This window comes from Lepidochelys kempii, chromosome 9 (genome assembly GCF_965140265.1).
Source record: "Lepidochelys kempii isolate rLepKem1 chromosome 9, rLepKem1.hap2, whole genome shotgun sequence".
Classification (NCBI taxonomy): domain Eukaryota; kingdom Metazoa; phylum Chordata; order Testudines; family Cheloniidae; genus Lepidochelys; species Lepidochelys kempii.
This window is the reverse complement of record NC_133264.1, coordinates 36,500,245-36,518,903: the sequence shown is the minus strand read 5'-3', so window position 1 is coordinate 36,518,903 and position 18,659 is coordinate 36,500,245. Positions and strand designations below refer to the sequence as shown.

Sequence of the window (18,659 nt, the reverse complement as noted above, 5' to 3'; positions counted from 1 at the left end):
CTTCCTCCACTAACCATCTCTGGCCCCCCACTTTCATGCCTAAGTGTAACTGTAACTTGCATGCCCAACTGCAATTTAAGACATAAAAAAATAAATAAAAACTGAGCAACTGTTTACCATGCTTGAGTCTAATTTCTTCCCCCTCATCCTTTGTCTGTATGTTAACTGTTTAGCTTATAAGGCTTTTGTGACAGGCAACTTTTTTTTACATACCTAAAGCATTACACACACGAACACACTATATAACAGTGCATTTTTAAGAAGTTTTACACACAGTCACATAATGCTTTATAAAAGTATAAAAAGACAACTAGCTTAGTTTAACCTGCTACTGTTTTCCATAGATTCCGTATAGTCTCATAACTGAACTTGTACTTACTCCCTTGACTCCTTTTTTCAGCTTATCATCAATAAATAATGAGAGGTACTCTGGAGACCTAGAGTTGAGGTTGAGGAAATACTCAAAGTCACCCGCAATAGTTTGTTTGAAGAGCCGGTCATTATTGAAAGATTCTTGAAGAAACCGATCAAACCTACTCTTCAAATCCAGTAAACCCTTAAGAAAAACAGAGCATAACATTTTATTTTTACAGATATAATATGGCTAGTAAGAAAACTACACTGCAATATTGCATTTCAGAAGACCATAGTTAAACAGAGATTCTGCTAATTTAGCATTTACCTACATATTTTGCAGTATTATTCAGAATCTTTACTTCGATTTAAAATTATGTTTCTAGTTGCTGTAATTCAAATTTATGGTCAGCACCACTTTCAGGGGCATGGCAGAATACAAATATGAACTGTTGTAACACTTTTATTGGCTCAACATCTTTGTGGGATGGTTTTGGTTGCATGTTCATGAGCTGAAGATGCTATCTGCTAATGCATACGTAACTGGGTTGCAAATCTTCAACTTTATGGTCATATTGCTTTTGTTTTTGTAGCAAGAAATTCTCAGCATATCATTAAAATCAGTCTTAACTCTCTTTATTCAGTTCATTTTCTGAGATATCCCTTTAGAGTTCCATCAGGTTTTAACACTTGAAATTCTGTTTCAAAGTAGTCTGAAAACTCCTATTTTCTATATTAAAGTCTTTCAGCTTTTTAAAATAGAAGTTTTGTTATGCTTTTTAACTTAAAATTATTCTTAGAGTTTTAAAACTCATCTCATCATCAAAGGCATTTTCTTCTTAATTCTTTGAGAAGTGGTTCTTGTCTTTGAGTCTGGTAAAGAAGCTGCTTAAGCACTGCCACATAACTAATTAATTCCACAATTAATATCAATATTTTTATACTCAAATGGCTTCTTTTACTAGTAATCAGTAATAAGGTCATTTGATTCCATGTTGATAGATAAAACACCATACTCTTAATATAGCGATGATAATTAGGAAATTACACTAAATGTTTGCATTTAGATACAGTACAAGACATTTGCAAATGACCATCCTCCCCCATACACCCACAAATTTAAGAGTTTAAGGAAGAAACAACAGTTTTCACCTTAAGAGAAAGCATGGGGTAAGAAGTAAATCAATAATGCCGCAACTACAGGTTTTCCTTAAAAAGATAAAATGAGTGCTTAGAAAAGAAATCAATTTTAATAAGAACATTTCCAGACTTCTTTGCATGGGTTTAAAACTAAGGTTTTTTCCTCTACGAAGAGAGAGGACAGAGTGGAAAGGATGACAATAGGCTCCTGGCTCAGCTTGTGTGACCTTGATAAACCAGGTGCTACACATCACTTTCCTCTAGAACCTGGGGGGGGAAGGGGAGGGGGTGGGGGAGAGTATCTCATTCCTTAACAAAGAGGATACGTCCTGCTTTTTGAGAAGACACCCATCGGCAGGTTGTTGCATTCAACAGTAGCTTCACTCATAATACACAATTAAAAACTACCACCAAAAACTCTAAACAAGATAAAAATTACTATTACTAATATTCAGGTCCCTCTTTCAAACATCCCATACAACTGTAGAGTATTAAAGTAAAACAGAAGTTACAAAGCTGCATTTCAGAGCCTCTACTTGCCTCCCTCTGCCCCCAAACTCAACAGGGCATGCAACACTGCCTGGAAGAAGTATTTTGGGTGGAAGTGAAAGAGCATGCATGGCAAGAGTGAGGGGCTGTCCACATCCCCATTCAGATCTGCCACCTTCCCATTGGCTAGGAGATATTTATAATTACTTCCCAAAACCTCTTCTTCCCACCTGCCTATCCGCCCACCTTTCCCCTAGTCTCAGCTGAATTTTTAGGATGTTCCTTTAGGAGTTGTGTTTTTAGGATGCTCAGTCAGACCAATCACGTGTTTTGAGACCAGGAAGGAACTTTTCCCACAGGACCAAACTGGCAGAGGTCTGGTGGGTTTTTCCACCTTCCTCACATCTTCATAGGGCATGTCTATGCTGCAATCGGGAGGTGTGAGTGCAACACGTATAGACATAGTTGAGCTAGCTTCCATCTAACTAGATCAAAACTAAGTGGAGTAACAATAGCAATTAAGCCATGGCAGCATTATGAACTGACAGGTCAACCACACACCTCATTTGGAACCAGAATTACACAACCGGACAGTCGCAGAGACCAACCAAAAAAAAAAAAAAAAGGCAATTACAGTATTGTGTTCAATGTAAACTACTAAAAAAAATAAAGTTTAAAAAAAGACTTGACAAGATAAGGAAGCTGCTTGTTTTATTTAAATTAAGATGGTTAAAAGCAGCATTTTTCTTCTGCACAGTAAAGTTTCAAAGCTGTATTAAGTCAATGTTCAGTTGTAAACTTTTTGAAAGAACATAACCATAATGTTTTGTTCAGAGTTATGAACATTTCAGAGTTATGGACAACTTCCATTCCTGAGGTGATCGTAATTCTGAGGTTTAATACTCACGCAGCTGCTGCCCTAGCATATAGGTGGGGCCAGCCTGTGCAGTTGCCTCTGCTGCCATAGTTTCACTGCTATTGTTACTCAAGCTAGCTTTGATTTAGTTTAGATAAGCTTACACATGCTGCAATCACACTTCCCAACTGCAATATAGTCATACCAACAGTGACACAGTTGAGTTGTACGAAATAGAACATGAATGTTTAATATTAGGAAAGGTAAGACTGTTTAGGTTGTTGCAATTTATGGCCGGTGTCCAGCAAGGATAAGGGGAAGCCTGCTAGCTCCTGAGATAAAGGAGACTTGAGCTGATGGACTCTGCATCTATACAAGAAAAGGAGATCTGAAGTCTGTGTACTAAGGTCACCCGTTGGTCATCTCTTCCCCATTCATGTGGGGGAAGGCAAAGAGGATTCAGGCACAAGTCCTCGGAGTAGGCCTACAAGGGGTCTACCCCCAGGTACTGTTTTATGGTGGGAACTTTAACTCTACACTCCTAGTATGTGGGAGCAGGGCATGGGTGCATACTCTCCCTCTCCTCAGTGTTAAAATTAATAAAGTTGTGGCCTAAAAAAGTGTACATCCATCCATGTGGTGTGTTGTTCATTTGCCTACAACTCCTAATCATTACACCTGGAGTTGCTAAGTACAGATTTCTGGTCAAGAGGAAGTATTCTCCTAGAAACTTTTAGTGCTTGTCACTTATTGGGAGAAAAGCAGAGATTTCCTAGGAATTTCTTTAATTAGCCTGAATATATTTCATTTAATAAAATAAGCAAATAAAAACAAATATACAAAGTATTATTCTCCAAGCACCATGGGTATGAAAATAATTGAAAATATTTCCCAAAGTTCACCACAGACAGGTTTGTAACAACCTGAAACTGTAAGGTATAGTTTTATTCCTAACCATTTGTGCATCAGTTTGGAGGTTTAACTCCCAAACAAAGCATTGCTCAAAAATCTTTGCTACCCTGTGAGACAAATAAAAACATTGAAAAGACAACAATGAGAACTTTTATCTACCTGAATATAGTCAACTGGGTTCTTTCCTTCTCCCTCTTCAGATACTAGAGCTTTACCTTGCTCCCTCAGGTACGAACTCATACACTCACACATTGTCTTCAGGCCATTCGGCACACGGCTAAATAACTTGTACATGCAAGCAAGGTCTGAAAACAGAAACAGTGAAATATTGTGCACTACAGCCAACATGTACCATATCTGCATGCATCTCATTCATTAGACATGCAAAATAGGTATGAATAGGACAAGTTCTGTCTCAGAAGATTCACATAGAACAGCCTCTCCAATAAAAAAAAGCCAACATCTGCTAACAGAACAAAAAATACAGCATCACAATTCTCTAGATAATGAGACATTTATTAGTGGGGATGTGCTGTAAATCTTGTTCAGCAATGTACTCTTCAAATTCACCATCCCAAAGATCAAACACCTTATTTAAGGATGAGAGAATACTTAAAAAATTAAAATAGAAAGGGGTTAGTTAAATGACAGTTTCTAGTTTTCACTTAAAATTGCTAAAATGTTAAATTCCCAAAGCAAAAATGAGTTTTTAGCTAAAACAGACCCAAATTCATCATTTTATATCTGTTTGTCAATAACGTAAAAAACTTAATCTTATTTGCAGTAACAATTTTCAGCTCTTGCCTCCATTCCTGTGTTGAGTCCCTTTATTCCTGCCCTTCTTTGCTCCAGAGGATTAGGGGGAGGGGAGAGGGGGGTTAAGTTATATAATACTTCAACACCCCCCCCCCAACACACACACACACTTTCCTCTAGAACCATCATCCTTTGTAACTGTGTCGGAGTTCTTTTCTACTACTTGCCTCTAACCCATGCCTACCCCATTGAATTTGTGCCTGTTCTGCCATCACCAGCTCCCTGTTTTGTTCCTATCCACCCCACTTACCTTTAAAGGCTCTCCCACTATTAGCATCTTCTGCATTCAAGCATGCTCTTATCTTGAAAAAAATCTTGGCTTATCCCACTTGCCTCTCTCACTCTCTTCCTACTACACTCACTACCATCTCCTTTTCCTCCTCATGTTAGCCTCAAAAAATCTTAGTATCTGCCATCTACTTGCACTTCTTTGACTTCCTATTCTCTAGCCCTGGAACTCCTCCTATTAAATTAATGGGGATTCTCTATCCCTTTCTTCTTTGCCTGCTGCCTTTGATGCTGCTGATTAATCTTCCATCTTTAGCTTTCTGTTGGCTCTCCCCTTACCAACCAACTGCTCCTTCAATATCTCCTTACCTTCCTTTCTCCTCCTCTCTGTTGGTGTCATGTTTTTGATATCTGGTATCCGATTCCTCCCTCCACACACTCTTGACATCATAGTCCTCTAAGTTCAGTCACTACTGTTATGCAGATGATTTTCTAACATAATACTTCATCCACAAATATTTCCCTTCTATCCAGTCTTACTTTGAGCTCTCTCTCATACAGTTTTGAATCCCTAGTTAACTCGGATTAGATATACTTCCAAAGCTGAAGATAACTTTCCATATAATCCTTCACTGACCATTCAACCACTCGTCTCACCAGCTGGAAACCTCAGAGTCACTTTACTTTATACACCAATATCCAGTTAAATATAGTCCTGTCATCTCCTCTTTAAAGAAGATGAACATTTTCTCTTTCCACACAGCTAATACCTTTGTCCACTCACACCTTGGTTCTCTGTCACTGACTAGTGTTACCTTCTATCTGACTTCCTCGTGTTTCTAAAGTTGCTTTGGGAACAAGGAACTATTTGCATAAGAGACAGCTCAGTTACCTTCCTGTTCTGATATGAACACTGTTGTACAATTTATTGCACAGAAATACTGATACATTACTTAGCACTTCTGTGCCATTTCTCCTCTGAAAAGCCCTACAGTAATGTAAACTCAAAACCCCTTTGAGTGATAAAAGGAGATATTTTTAAACAGATGAGGAAATCGATACAGAGCTTGTGTGACTAATATTCTTCCTTAATATGAGCCTCTGCATTTGACTGACTTTGTTGATTTCCTCCTTTTCTCATTTTTTCTTCACTCCCCTTATTCTTACAAGTTTTTCTACCTTAAAATGGTGCTTTAGCCACATGACTGAAGTTCTGTTTCCATTGTATGTTTCTTTTACGGTCTCTCCTTTTAAGTTACAATTCTGAAGTCATAAGAGTTTTAGTTACCTCACACCCTTTTGAAATCTATCAATTCCTGGATGTACTACTACTTTGAAGATTGAGGATGAGTGAATATGTACTGAATACTACTAGAGCCACTCACACTACACTCACCTCTTTCCTGTCCTGAGGCTCAAGGCCTCTCTTGCTGCAGGAAATTATAACCAATCACTCCATGTCTCATGTTCACCTCTTAAATTGCTATCTTGAGGAGAAGAATAATTGTGTGCTTTTTTTTATTATTATTATTAAACAGAACTGAGACAATTCTCTGCAATGCAGTTTTTAGTCTCTTCCGTCAATGCATTCATCATGCAAGTCTACTGTTAAGTGAATGGCTTACTCTAGCAGTTCTCAAACTATGGCCTGTTGGCCAAAATTAATCCATGGAACCTTTCTGACACTCCACAGAAAGATGCATTTTGAGAACAATGCATTGGAAGAGTGGCAGGTTGGCATTACAGTGGTTCACAGAAGGTAGGAGACATATGACAGGATAATACGATTCATTCTTTTGCCAATGACTCTTTTATATTTCACTGAGAAGCAGAACGTTTGGCATTAAGCAGAAATATATGACATGTATGGTACAGTCCCTGCCCTGAGGTGACTGTGACCTAATTTACTTAAGATGCATTTAAAGTTGTAGCAACTTTCCCAGATATATTTAACATAGAACTAGTGGGGGTTTTAAGCTTCCATAGGAACATCAATATTAAGGTGTAAAGAGAACCCATACTGAGACTTAAAAGCAAGGTTACAAGTGTCACAAGAATCACAGCAGCATTCCAGGCATTTTTGCTTCCAGTGTGATCTAGTCTTACCTTCTGTCTTTCCATTTTTCAGCATATGAACAAGCCCAGAGTTCTCCATTTCCACTATAGTCTTCATGTGTTTGGATATAAGTTCCCTTTCAACAACTTTCACAATTGGCTCTTCTGTTGATTTATCAAGGCAGTGCATCACCCGTTCTATTTCTTCATTAATTCTAGCTTCTACTTTCTTTATATATACTGAAGCACTATTTTCAGCTAAAAATTTCTGACTTTCCATCTGTGATTAAAAAAAACAAATTAATACCTGAGATACTTTTGAAGTGGGAAAGTACTATGAAATTTATTCTGTATTAATCACATCATTTATAAATAGGCCCATACCAAACAAAAAAATGACAAAAATGTGAAATCACCATACCCATGATCCTACAAAGATTTATGAATGTACTTAACTCGAAGTATGTGAGCTCAAAGGGCCTACTCATATACCCAGGGTTAAGCTCACGCCTCTGTGAGCACAATAAGAACATCAGTTTCTCTGGGCACGGGATTTGCCATGCCAAATTTCCAATAGTAGCCATGGTCATACGATCCAGAGAAAGGCATAAAACCCCCAATACAGTGTACCGAGCTGTATAGTACTATACTATGGGGGAAAAGAGGAAAGAAAGGAAAGATAGAAATTTCTCTTTAACGCCCGCTGGTGATAAATTGAGATGTGAGGATTCACAGCCTTTATTATTCCAGCTAATTTCATATCAAATTGTTTTGAATCCCTATTGGTCAATATTATACTTTTATTTCTCTTATTATACCTCCCAACATCTTTAATTCACTATAACCACAAATGCACATAAAACAAACATCTTCAATCAGTGTTCACAGTTACTCTGAGGTATTTAGAACTCATACGGAAAACAAGAATTGAAATCAAATTGTTCCACTGGATTATTTCAAATTTAGTCTTCCAATGTGAACCTATGGTAAATTTTGTCTGCCATTATGATGCTGAAATTGCTTAGTTTTATTAATATAGGTCTTTTTCGGAGTTCAATTATTTGGAATTGACTAACCTAAATTGCTGTCAGCAAATTTTGCTATCTGATTTTCTCACTCCCAGATAGTTAATACAGTGAACAACACTAGCCCTAGCCACTGGTTCTTAACCCACGGCCCAATCAGCGCACAGCTGTGGCCCATGACGACATCCTCAGGGCCATATAGGTAGTATATATATATCTCATGTGGATGCAGCCCACATAACACAGAGAGCTGCATATTTATCACAATAGTAAATAGGTTGAGAACCACTGACTTAAGCACGCCTTATTCAACTCAGACACACTGAGAATTAGCTATTTATTCCTCCCCCACTTTCTGTATCAACAAGATTTTAAAATTAAGACATAACTTTCTCTTTCACATTTGAGAAATTTCTTTAATAGCCTCGAGTAAGAAATTTTACCCAAACCCTTTTGGAAGAAAATTCTTCACTTTTTAAATCTATTGTTTGTCAAATCTTTCAAATAAATAATTCTTACAAGTTAGAGATGGACAGTTTCTCTCCTTTGAAAATTGTCCATCTCTAACTTTCTTCCCTCCTCTCTCTTTTTTTTTTTCAATAAAGAGTTAAGATAGATAAATCATAAATCCTGCATTGATAATTTTTCTTTAAGAAATTACCTAATATTGAACTAAGGCTCTCCAGTCTTCTTTCCAGAATTATTTTTGGTAATCTGACTTTTTAAAAAGTCAGCACATGTACACCATGCTGCAGTTCACAAATGAAGTAACATTTTTGATTCTGACATTTGTTAGCAACTCATTTTAGTTCCCTCAGATTAGGGAAATTCAGGTATGGGAATTTTTCTGGATTATTTTGGACACCTAAATACTAATCACACACAGGTACATACTGATGTGTAATTTTTTTAAAATCATGCTGCACATGCTTGCTGATTTCAAATAATTTTGCAGGATACAGGAACTCATCCCCATGAATGAGGGCAGGACTGAATCACAACCATTTTTAACAAGTGGCATTTTTCCCCCAACTCAATTTTTAGCTATGAAATTTGTTAAACTTTCTTAATCCATTATTCAGGTCCACCCTCAAAAGGCTATTTACGAAGATTTCATTATTCTTCCTTTATTTTATGCAATTAGAGCCTGTGAAATTAAAAATTCTGCAATACGCTTAATCACTCTCATAAGGCAGTTTCCCAAATAATTTCCCTTTTCTACTGACATTATAAAGGACCCTAATTTAAGGTTAACTGGAAATTTTTGTTATATAGTCAGACACAAAAACACAGACACCCTCCCTATTTATCAAGTTACAATTATCGAATGCTGTGCTTTGATTCTTATCAATTGTCACACTATTCAGGAAATTATAAATAAGGATATGATTTGGTCACGGACGCCATAACTTTAGCAGATCTCTGTGAATTCTTCGGCTTCAGCACCGGGCAGTGGGGCTCCAGCTGTCAGCCCCAGGCGGCGGGGTTCTGGCTTCGGCCTCGCCGTGACCATATCTTGATTTTTATACATTTTCCCCCATAACTGTTGCGTGAATTTTGTTTAACTTTACCATGATAAAATCATATCCATAATTATAAATGTACTAGCTCTATTCCATATATAATTAAAATACAAATTTAAGTGGCAACATTGCCGTACCTGAAAGAATTCTGCAGACATCTCCAAAAATGGAGCCTCAAAGTCTTCTTCATAGACTGATCTTCCTTCAAGACCTAGAATCATTAACATCTGGCAAGCATTTCTTATTGCGCCTCTGCCAAAAGATGTTAACAATTTAGAAATTCAGACATGCTTTGAAGATAGAGCAAAAAGAAGAATAAAAGTTAATAAAATGGTACAGAACGCTGCTAAGATGGTTTCTCTCATTAATGTCCCAAACCGCTAATTTGGTGGGAGAGGGGGGGAATCAAATCCACTATAAGCAATTTTAAAATATAACGGTCTTACATTTTCTATTTAATTAAATTATATAAAAAAAACATCTTTCAAAGGAACTAGTCTGACAAGAGCAGTAAACAGTTTTGAAATCCATTTCAGTTTATATTGACAGTAAATTCCACAGTACAATGGACAACCAACAGGATTTTTGCTTTAAATGAAGCTAAGTTGAAAACTACCAACGTGGAGTGAACTGAGCAATTTATTTCACCCAGAACAATCCCACAATTAAAGTTGTAGCACTGGTCTAGTCCAGTGAAAGTATACAGTATTTTTTATTACTGACAAAAAAGATAGTCAGCAAGTCGAAACATGGTTAAGTACATGTCAATAAAGATAATGTAAGAGTGCAAAGGATTAGTCAGGCTGGGAAAAATCCCAGTGTGTGGCACTAGGGGACAATATACAGCTGCTGACAGACAATATTATTCTCTTAATAAAATGCCTGTTGGGCAATCCCAATGACACTACTGCAACTAAAGCAGCATGCAGTTTACATGCCTCCACACCCAACAGCTGCTGTGAAGTTGGAGAGGCACAAAAAACTTGCAAATTGCAAGTTACTTCAGATGTAGCATGAGGCATGGCAATCAGCATCTGATGAAATTGTAAAACAGAATAAGAAATGTATTTAGAAAGGAACAAATTAACAGAGAAAGGCACGTTAAAACTCTAGAAAAGTAAAATGGAGAGAAAAAATAAACCTTCCCCCACCCCAAAAAGGTTAAACAAGGAGTGTCCAAGCAAAAGAGGAAACAAGGAGAAGGAATGCACAAGGAATTGCCTTAACCGCAAACTTTAGAGCAACCTGGAAAGCAAAGTAATGGGAAAGACTTGAAACAAAAACAAAAAATAAAAGCAGGGAGTAAATATGAAACCTTTGTAGATAAACTAAATATTTATTTAACAGTTTTCTTAGTACACTTTAAGTTATCCAGACATATGCATTCAACATTTACAGGAGACAAGTGTTCAAAAATCTTTTTTTTGTCTTTTAAAGAACAACTCTCCAACATACCTGTGATCAGAATTACAGACTAACTGGTGGTTTGCAAAGCGAGCAAGCAAGCTATACATATTTTATCTTGTAAATACTACTTACCACTCTATGATTAAAGATTAAATAGAACAGTAATCAGTCAGAGCCATCATACCTATCTACAACTTCTCCTTTCCGCTCTCTTGCGATCATATCCAACAGAGTCTGTCGTAGGTGATCTCTTATACAGCCATAACGTACAACTTGATCTCGAAAAATTATTAATCCCAAATTGTAGACATTCTCCACATTATTTTGTTGTACATATACACGGTCCTATAAGGAAAAAATACATAAATGTAAATATAAGTTTATATTCCACACACCTGTATAATTCAAAATGCGTTCAAGAGATTGTTCATGGTTTAAACTGCAGGGAAACAGCGGAATAATTGAATTACATTCCCCCCCCTCACGCTCCCATACCCAGACTGCTACCCTTTATAAACTCAGTATTTAGCTTTCCAAGTCTTTATTTACACAGATTAAAAAAAGGCTAGACTAATCAACACAATGCTGACATTGTTAGTGGCGACATTATATGAAGAAAAACATGTCAAAGACAAATCTGTATCCTTTATGCTGTTCAGCTGTTCATAGGAGAAAGTCGCCATACTATGTGGAAATGCCCCTGTATAATCTGAAGTAGCTCCCCCCACCACCTTTTTTATTTTTAAAGGGAACAAACCAATTTAATTATGTTTCCCCTAAGTGAAAAAAAAGCTTAGTACTGCAAAAATTCGCACATTCCAAATCTGAACCTTAGTTCCCAATCAAAAATACCCTTATTTTAAACTTTAATTCTATAACAAATATCTATTGATTCACGACACTGCTGGAAATGAAATTTTCAAATTGCTTTTTAAGGAAGAGACAAGGTGGGTGAGGTAATATCTTTTATTGGACCAACTGCTGCTGGTGGAAGAGACAAGCTTTGGAGCTTCACAGAGTTCATCTTCAGATCTGGAAAACATAACCAGAGCGTCACATCTAAATATAAGGTCAGACAGTTTGTTAAGCATGAGGAGTTAACTTAACACATGTTGCAACAAACCAGGTAAGATGAAGTGGGCAATTAACACCTCTACAGGCAGAGGACAACGGAAGGTTGGTAGTTACAAATTGCTGTAATGAGTCATAAAACCAGCATCTCTGTTGAGACCACAATTTTTAGTGCCCCAACAGAATTATGCATTTAAGTTTCCATCGGGCCCGGAGTGCCTTTGCTCGATTCCACATCCACTTCCTTCGGGAGATGGACTGTGGCTCCCACTTCTTCTATGCCCTGGAGAAAAATAAGGGGGCTAAGAAGCACATCACCTGCCTTCTGGAAGAGGACGGCACCCTCCCTCAGAGATCCAGAGGAGATGTGTGGGAGGGCCAGGGCCTTCTACACGAGACTTTTCTTCCCAGATCCGACCGATCCCAACGCTTGCAGAGTGCTCTGGGATGGACTCCTGACGGTCAGCGTGGGCAACCGGGACCAGCTAGAGCTGCCTCTCACTCTGGCTGAGTTCTCAGAAGTCCTCCGTTGCATGCCCACGAATAAATCAACTTTTGAAGATGCTGTGAAGATTTCCTTTGAGGACAAGGGCTGCTAGTGAGCGACCTACAAAAGAGCCCTGGAAGCTCAAAAGCTTGTCCCTTCCACCAACAGAAGATGGTCTAATAAAAGATATCACATCCCCTACCTTGTTTCTCTCATATCCTGAGCCCAACATGGCTACAACAACACTGCACACAATTGTTAAAAGACCGACATTTTTCTTTAAGATCATCACAAACAAACTTATTCCACCTCCATCTCTCTGCTTAGCCTCAACCTGAAGCATTGGCCAAGAAACTCATATATCCAACACTATTTAATATACATTTCAAATATGGGCCACAAATCCTCATAAAACAGTATCCACCTATTACATATGGCCTAAAGACCATTCCTCTAGAGCCCACCTGCCCATTACTGGATAGTGTCTCCTACTCTCATACACACAGACCAAAAGAAAATCAGCGATCCCACTTTTTGTTGAGTGTTCTAACATTTGTATTAGGAGAAATGGTAAATAAGAGAGTGCCTGATAAACTTTCCTTCCCCATTCATTTGTATGTCTCTCTTATCTCTATTCCTCTCTCCAAAAGTAAACAGGATGAGGTGAATAAATCAGGTAGGGGCTACAATTGTTATCTGGCATTTAACAGTATAGTGCTGAATGAAACCATGCATGTGACATTACTAAGACACCATCAAGAGGAGGAAGTTCTTGTGGTTTGTACTAGTACTGTTGTGAGATGATAAAATGTTTGCCCTTATTTTTAAGAGCATGCTCCATAACTCCAAATAGCAAATCTGCTACTTACTGAAAACATTCCTACACCAACATTTTTAAGGTCTCAGGATATTCATTAATTTTAATACACATTAGTTTCAAAATGTGCTAGTTCATTCCTACCAGCTTGTACAATATAAAAAATTATGGAGATTTTTATAGCTATGCATGTCAGAGTGCATATAAATTCACTGTAGGAAAAAGGTCAGTATTTGAATTGGAGATATAAACACTTAATTGATATTCCGTTAAGCCGCACCGGTTTGTTTACCTGCCGTGTCCGAAGGTTCGGCTGATTGCGGCTCCCAGTGGCCGCAGTTCGCGGCTCCAGGCCAATGGGAGCTGCTGGAAGCAGCGCGGGCCAAGGGACATACTGGCCACTACTTCCAGCGGCTCCCAATGGCCTGGAGCAGCAAACTGCAGCCCCTGGGAGCCCCGATCAGCCAAACCTGCAGATGCGGCAGGTAAACAAACCGGCATGGCCCGCCATGGGCCTTCCCTGCACTAGCGGCGGAACAAGTTTGGGAACCACTGCTCCAACAGATACTATACAAAGAGAAATGAAACAGTAAAACGTGAACAGGTGAGAAACATACACTCTGTGGCACTTATATGAATCATTTAACAATTTGGCCTCAAAGCAATGACTGTTACTAACTGGCCTAACAAATTCACCCTCCTCATGTCACATAATGAAGATGGTCGCTAGAGGATATCACCATTAACCAGACTTTCCTGATACCTTGAGACATTGTTATTTATTTCACTGCCTTGTTTATAGGCTTGCACGCAAGAACATTATAGTCCTTGTCTTGTGATTCTTGAATAAAACCAAGACAAAAAGTGTACTTTTGTAAAAAAAAAAAAATCAACAAAGTTGAGGCAATTAAAAATAACTTAATATTCTAGGCAACTTTGAGGAAAAAAAGGGCATACTAGCTCCAAAGAAAATTTATGAACAGAGTTTAAATACTATGGTATCAATTGACGAGATTAAAACCAGGAAAGTGACTGATCTGTATAGTATCCATGGTATCAGTATTAATACCAATAGTATTAATGATGCTATTACAACAATAGCACCTCACACTCCAGTGAATCTGTGATGCTACAGAGTTAGAACAGCACTACTGTTGCTCCTGAAGCTGCAGATATGCTTTCCACTGGGGACAAGTTACTTTTATTTTTTTTATTTGATGCTTTCAAAAACTAGAAACAACTGTGGGACTAAAGCCCATGTGGCCTAGGTTTAGTACACAAAAGTTGTAGACCAGGGAGCAGCATTTACATCCCAGGAAAAGCAGCAGCAGCAAGTGCTTGAAAGGATAACAGAAACTCCCAGGAGCCAGGGGTTGGCAATGATTCACAAGCTAGAATGTTGCTGAAGTGATTATGGACGCAACCTAAAACAAGTTACCTATTCTAAAATCAACTACTTTCCCAGTCTCTCCATGGGTATAAAGTGAGCTGTAGCTCACGAAAGCTTATGCTCAAATAAATTGGTTAGTCTCTAAGGTGCCACAAGTACTCCTTTTCTTTTTGCGAATACAGACTAACACGGCTGTTACTCTGAAAAAAGTAAAGATGAGTTCTCTGGGGCAGGAACTGTCTTCAGTCACCTTTTTTGTATAGTGCCTAGCACAATGAGCACGTCTACACTGCATTTTAAAACCCAAGGCAGCCAGTATCAGAGCCTGGCTCTACAGACTCTGACTCTGCTATGACACTAGAAACAGTTGTAAAAATGTTTGGGGTTGGGCTGCAAAACGGGCTCTAAAACCCACCTCCCTCACCAGGTTTCAGGTCCCAAGCTCCAGCCTGAGCCCGAACATCTACATAGCTTTTTTTGTGCTGTAGCATGAGCCATGCAAGCTTGTGTCTGTAGACCGTGGCTCTGAGGCCGTGTCCATACTAACCATGCAAGTCGATTTAAGTTAATTTAAGTGGACGTAACATACAGCGGCATCTACTTTGCGCTCAGTCGACAGGAGACACTCTCCCATCAACTTATCGCATCCACGGACCCACTAAAAATCGATGCCTGCTGCATTGATCGCAGCAGCACTGATTTAGTCTGTAGTGAAGACAAGCCCTTGAGACTTGCTGCCAAGGGGTTTTTAAATGCAGTGTAGGCACACACCCATCCTGGACCGAGCTTCCTCCGTGCTACCATGATAAAAAATAAACGAGCCTCTTCTCCCTGCCCCCACACATATGAGCCATGCACAATGGGAGTCCCCTGTATTCAGAGGGCAGAACTCACAGGCCTATCCATCAGTGCGGACCTAAGCCAAGGAAATGTGGAGGGCCATGGGCTCTTGTTCTGTGCCCCAGTCAGCATGGAAGTAATACACACAGAACGTGCTTTAAAGGTAGCACAGAATATGCATTCCTAGAAAGTCCTGGATAGCATTATGCTCTACTTGCTAGAGCTCCACTAAGGCAGTACATTCCACACCACCCAATCTAGGGCTCGGTTGTAGCTTCATGTCACAAGCTATCCTTAATATCCTTAAATCTGCCTGTCCATTCAGGTTTACAGAGAATCTTTGGTTATATGCAATTTGGCACTGGCTGTCGTAGACTATGTGTAAATCAAAAGAAGTAGAGCTTGTTTACATATGTAACAACATATGGTATAGCTAAACAACTCAAATTCAATTATGAAACTCAAATATGTCAAGTGAGCTAATACTGCCTTTAAAACACAATTACAGGTCACAGAACCATGCACTATTATGTAATGGACCTACATGAAACTCAGATTGATGCCAGGAAACATTCAAGGAAGACAGAACTAAAGAAAAAACAACAACATAATGCACTTCTGCTTTAAAGAAGCTGTAACTCAAAACTAGCAAAGTCCTATAATTTACAGAAGGTTTTCAATATCAGAACAACAATATCAGGCAACTGAAACCATAAATGTGACTCACTACAACAAACATCTTGGCCCAGGTATGATTATTAGTATAAAAATGCATAAAACTATATGTATATACACATTATTAACCTAACTGAAAATGGTACTTTAACATTAAAGAAGTAAAATTAAACAAAAAAGAGGAAAGAAAGGTGCAATATTAGCTTATCAACATTACACACATATAACTTCCTTTTTTCAACTTGTGTGTAAGTTTGAAACTTTCATATTTTATTTTAGGTTTTTGTATTACAAATTATTTCTGCAGTTTGCAAAAAACAAACCTGCACATTAGTTAATTCCACCTTTTCCTGATCATCATTGCTTTGGATACAGTGTTTCAGAAAGATGTGACCTATGCAGTTAAGTACAAGTATTTATAAATAAAGCCATCCTCCAAGGGCAGCTCAAGTAGTTACAATATAATATGATCTATAATATCTACAATATAATAAATGATCTATAATCTCCATAGGCACATTTAAGAAACAAATTTGTAGTAAAACAATTACCAACAGCCAGTGCTATTTTAATGGCTTTTATGAAATAAATTGGTATCTTCGCTCCAGTTTTTAGTGGAACTGTGTACATTTGATAAAAACCATCACCATATAGTTGGCATCCTTGTTTATTTTCTTCATTTAGGTGATTAACATATAAGAGACTGATGGACCCAGCTACTTTTGGCCCTATGTATTTAGCTTTCAGCTCACATTAAAACAACTCTAGGAAGGTGTTAAACTTACTTGGTAGAAAGATTCTAATAGATTCAACCCATTACAAAACAATTAAACAGTGCAGTAAACTAGGTAGACTTTTTGTAAGTCATTCTGTAACAAAGCTATGTACATATGGTTTTCAAATGTTTTTAGCACCATCCAAGCAAGAATGAACTGTTCTTTGTGGGTAAATCCACCATGCTGAGGAGTCCTGTACTGGGGAGGAGGCTATAAAAGAAGGACTGTTTATTGGCATTCAGTTCAGCCAGGTTGCATGTATATTAGGTGCATATCTGTAGATTAGAGGAGTTTTGAAGATTTTTGAAGAGTTTTCAGAGATTTAGCTCTCCATTAATTTTAATAGCTATTAATTAACAAGTTGGACGCTTACCAGGTTCCATTTCACTGCTGTGGGCACTAAGTGGGAAAATGAGGGAGAATCACAGCTGTTATGCTCTTTGAGGCACAGGGCAAACACCTGGCACTGATCTTGCACTCATGGAGCCCAAGAGCACCTACAATGGGATCCACACCAACGCACACTCGAATAAAAACGCACTTTTAAAAAAATATATATATATTTTTAAGGTGCTAATATGGTTTGAAAAATGTGGGTAGACCTAAGGCTTGAAAGCAGACTGGTGGCATGGTATTGTGCATACCTGGTTTTCTCAGATAGTAAGGATTCTCAGTTTGTAGCCCTGTCCATCTGACCATTCAAAGGGACATTTTAAACCAAAGGAATTTATCATATGTTAAGTTTATGCCTTGATATTAATTCACTAGCAGTTCAAACGCATTTCTGCTGATAAACCATGGGAATCTGAATTCTGCAAATAATGAACCTACACTTCAAAACCAAGAGTTCATAAACATCAGAAACGCCAAGTGGAAGCAGCTGAACTTGGGACCCACATTGTTAGGTACTGGTGAACTATACATGTGTGATGGATGAAAACTAACACACATAAAATGGATATTAATAAGTGCAATGCATTCACTGAAGCATCAGCAATAAGAATGCAACAATGGGTACTTTGGCTATCTTGAAATGTTTACTAATTATCCAACAAGTGGGTAAATAAGTAGATTGAGCCTGAGGACATGGTCTAGGGGATGTCCCTCATTTAGAATGTACAAAACATTCTCCTTTTCTTTCTAGAATGTACAAAAGCATCGCTGCTGACAGTATCTGCAGATAAACAAGGTACAAAAATTTGGCTACATTTAGATATTGTTTATGACTTTACCTGTGCTTATATGTGGGGACGTGTATAAGTAGTTTCGACATAATGAGCACCACAGTGTAATGATAGATGCCAGTCATATTTACTACTTTTGGTTCCGACTCATTTTAGAGGATAAAATAAGAGCAAATAATAATACCTAGCATTACGCAGTACTTTACGTATCTTTAAAGAGCTAAGCAATTAAGTCTCAACATCACTGGGAGATGCTACTGGTTACTTGATCAAGTCGTACAACTGTGATTAAAACTCAGACATACCTTCCTCCCCGTCCTATTTTAAACCAATAGCATACGTTGTATCAAGGGTCCATTCAAATGAAACAAACAGAAGAAGTGTAAAACTGCAAAGATACGGGAGTGCTAAATTTTTAAGCCAACACTTAAGCCTTCTGTTGGATCATAACACTCATTTCCCATGGCAGAGCCCTTCCATCTATAGCAAGCCTTCCAAATCCATAGGAAAGAAAGCACCCTGCCCAACATGCTGGTTTCCTATCAGATAGGGCTATCTGGAAAAAAATGATAGAGGAGGTAAAATGAAATTTTAAAATGAAAGGTATAGACTGG

The 18,659-nt window shown here is 38.1% G+C and overlaps 1 protein-coding gene across 3 annotated transcripts in view; it reads right to left on the bottom strand.

Moving 5' to 3' along the window:
* Positions 1–18,659, bottom strand: part of CUL3 (cullin 3) — a 103,235-nt gene that overhangs the window by 37,505 nt on the left and 47,071 nt on the right. For 2 of the 3 annotated variants that reach the window (XM_073359926.1, XM_073359927.1), the window contains exons 4-8: positions 10,990–11,150; positions 9,536–9,650; positions 6,902–7,130; positions 3,911–4,056; positions 380–556 (exon numbers count right to left, since the gene is read on the bottom strand). In XM_073359926.1, the coding sequence (XP_073216027.1) occupies positions 380–556; positions 3,911–4,056; positions 6,902–7,130; positions 9,536–9,650; positions 10,990–11,150 (828 nt within the window). Of the gene's footprint in view, positions 1–379; positions 557–3,910; positions 4,057–6,901; positions 7,131–9,535; positions 9,689–10,989; positions 11,151–18,659 lie in introns of those variants that run through there. The other variant, XM_073359928.1, reaches the window with a different exon arrangement.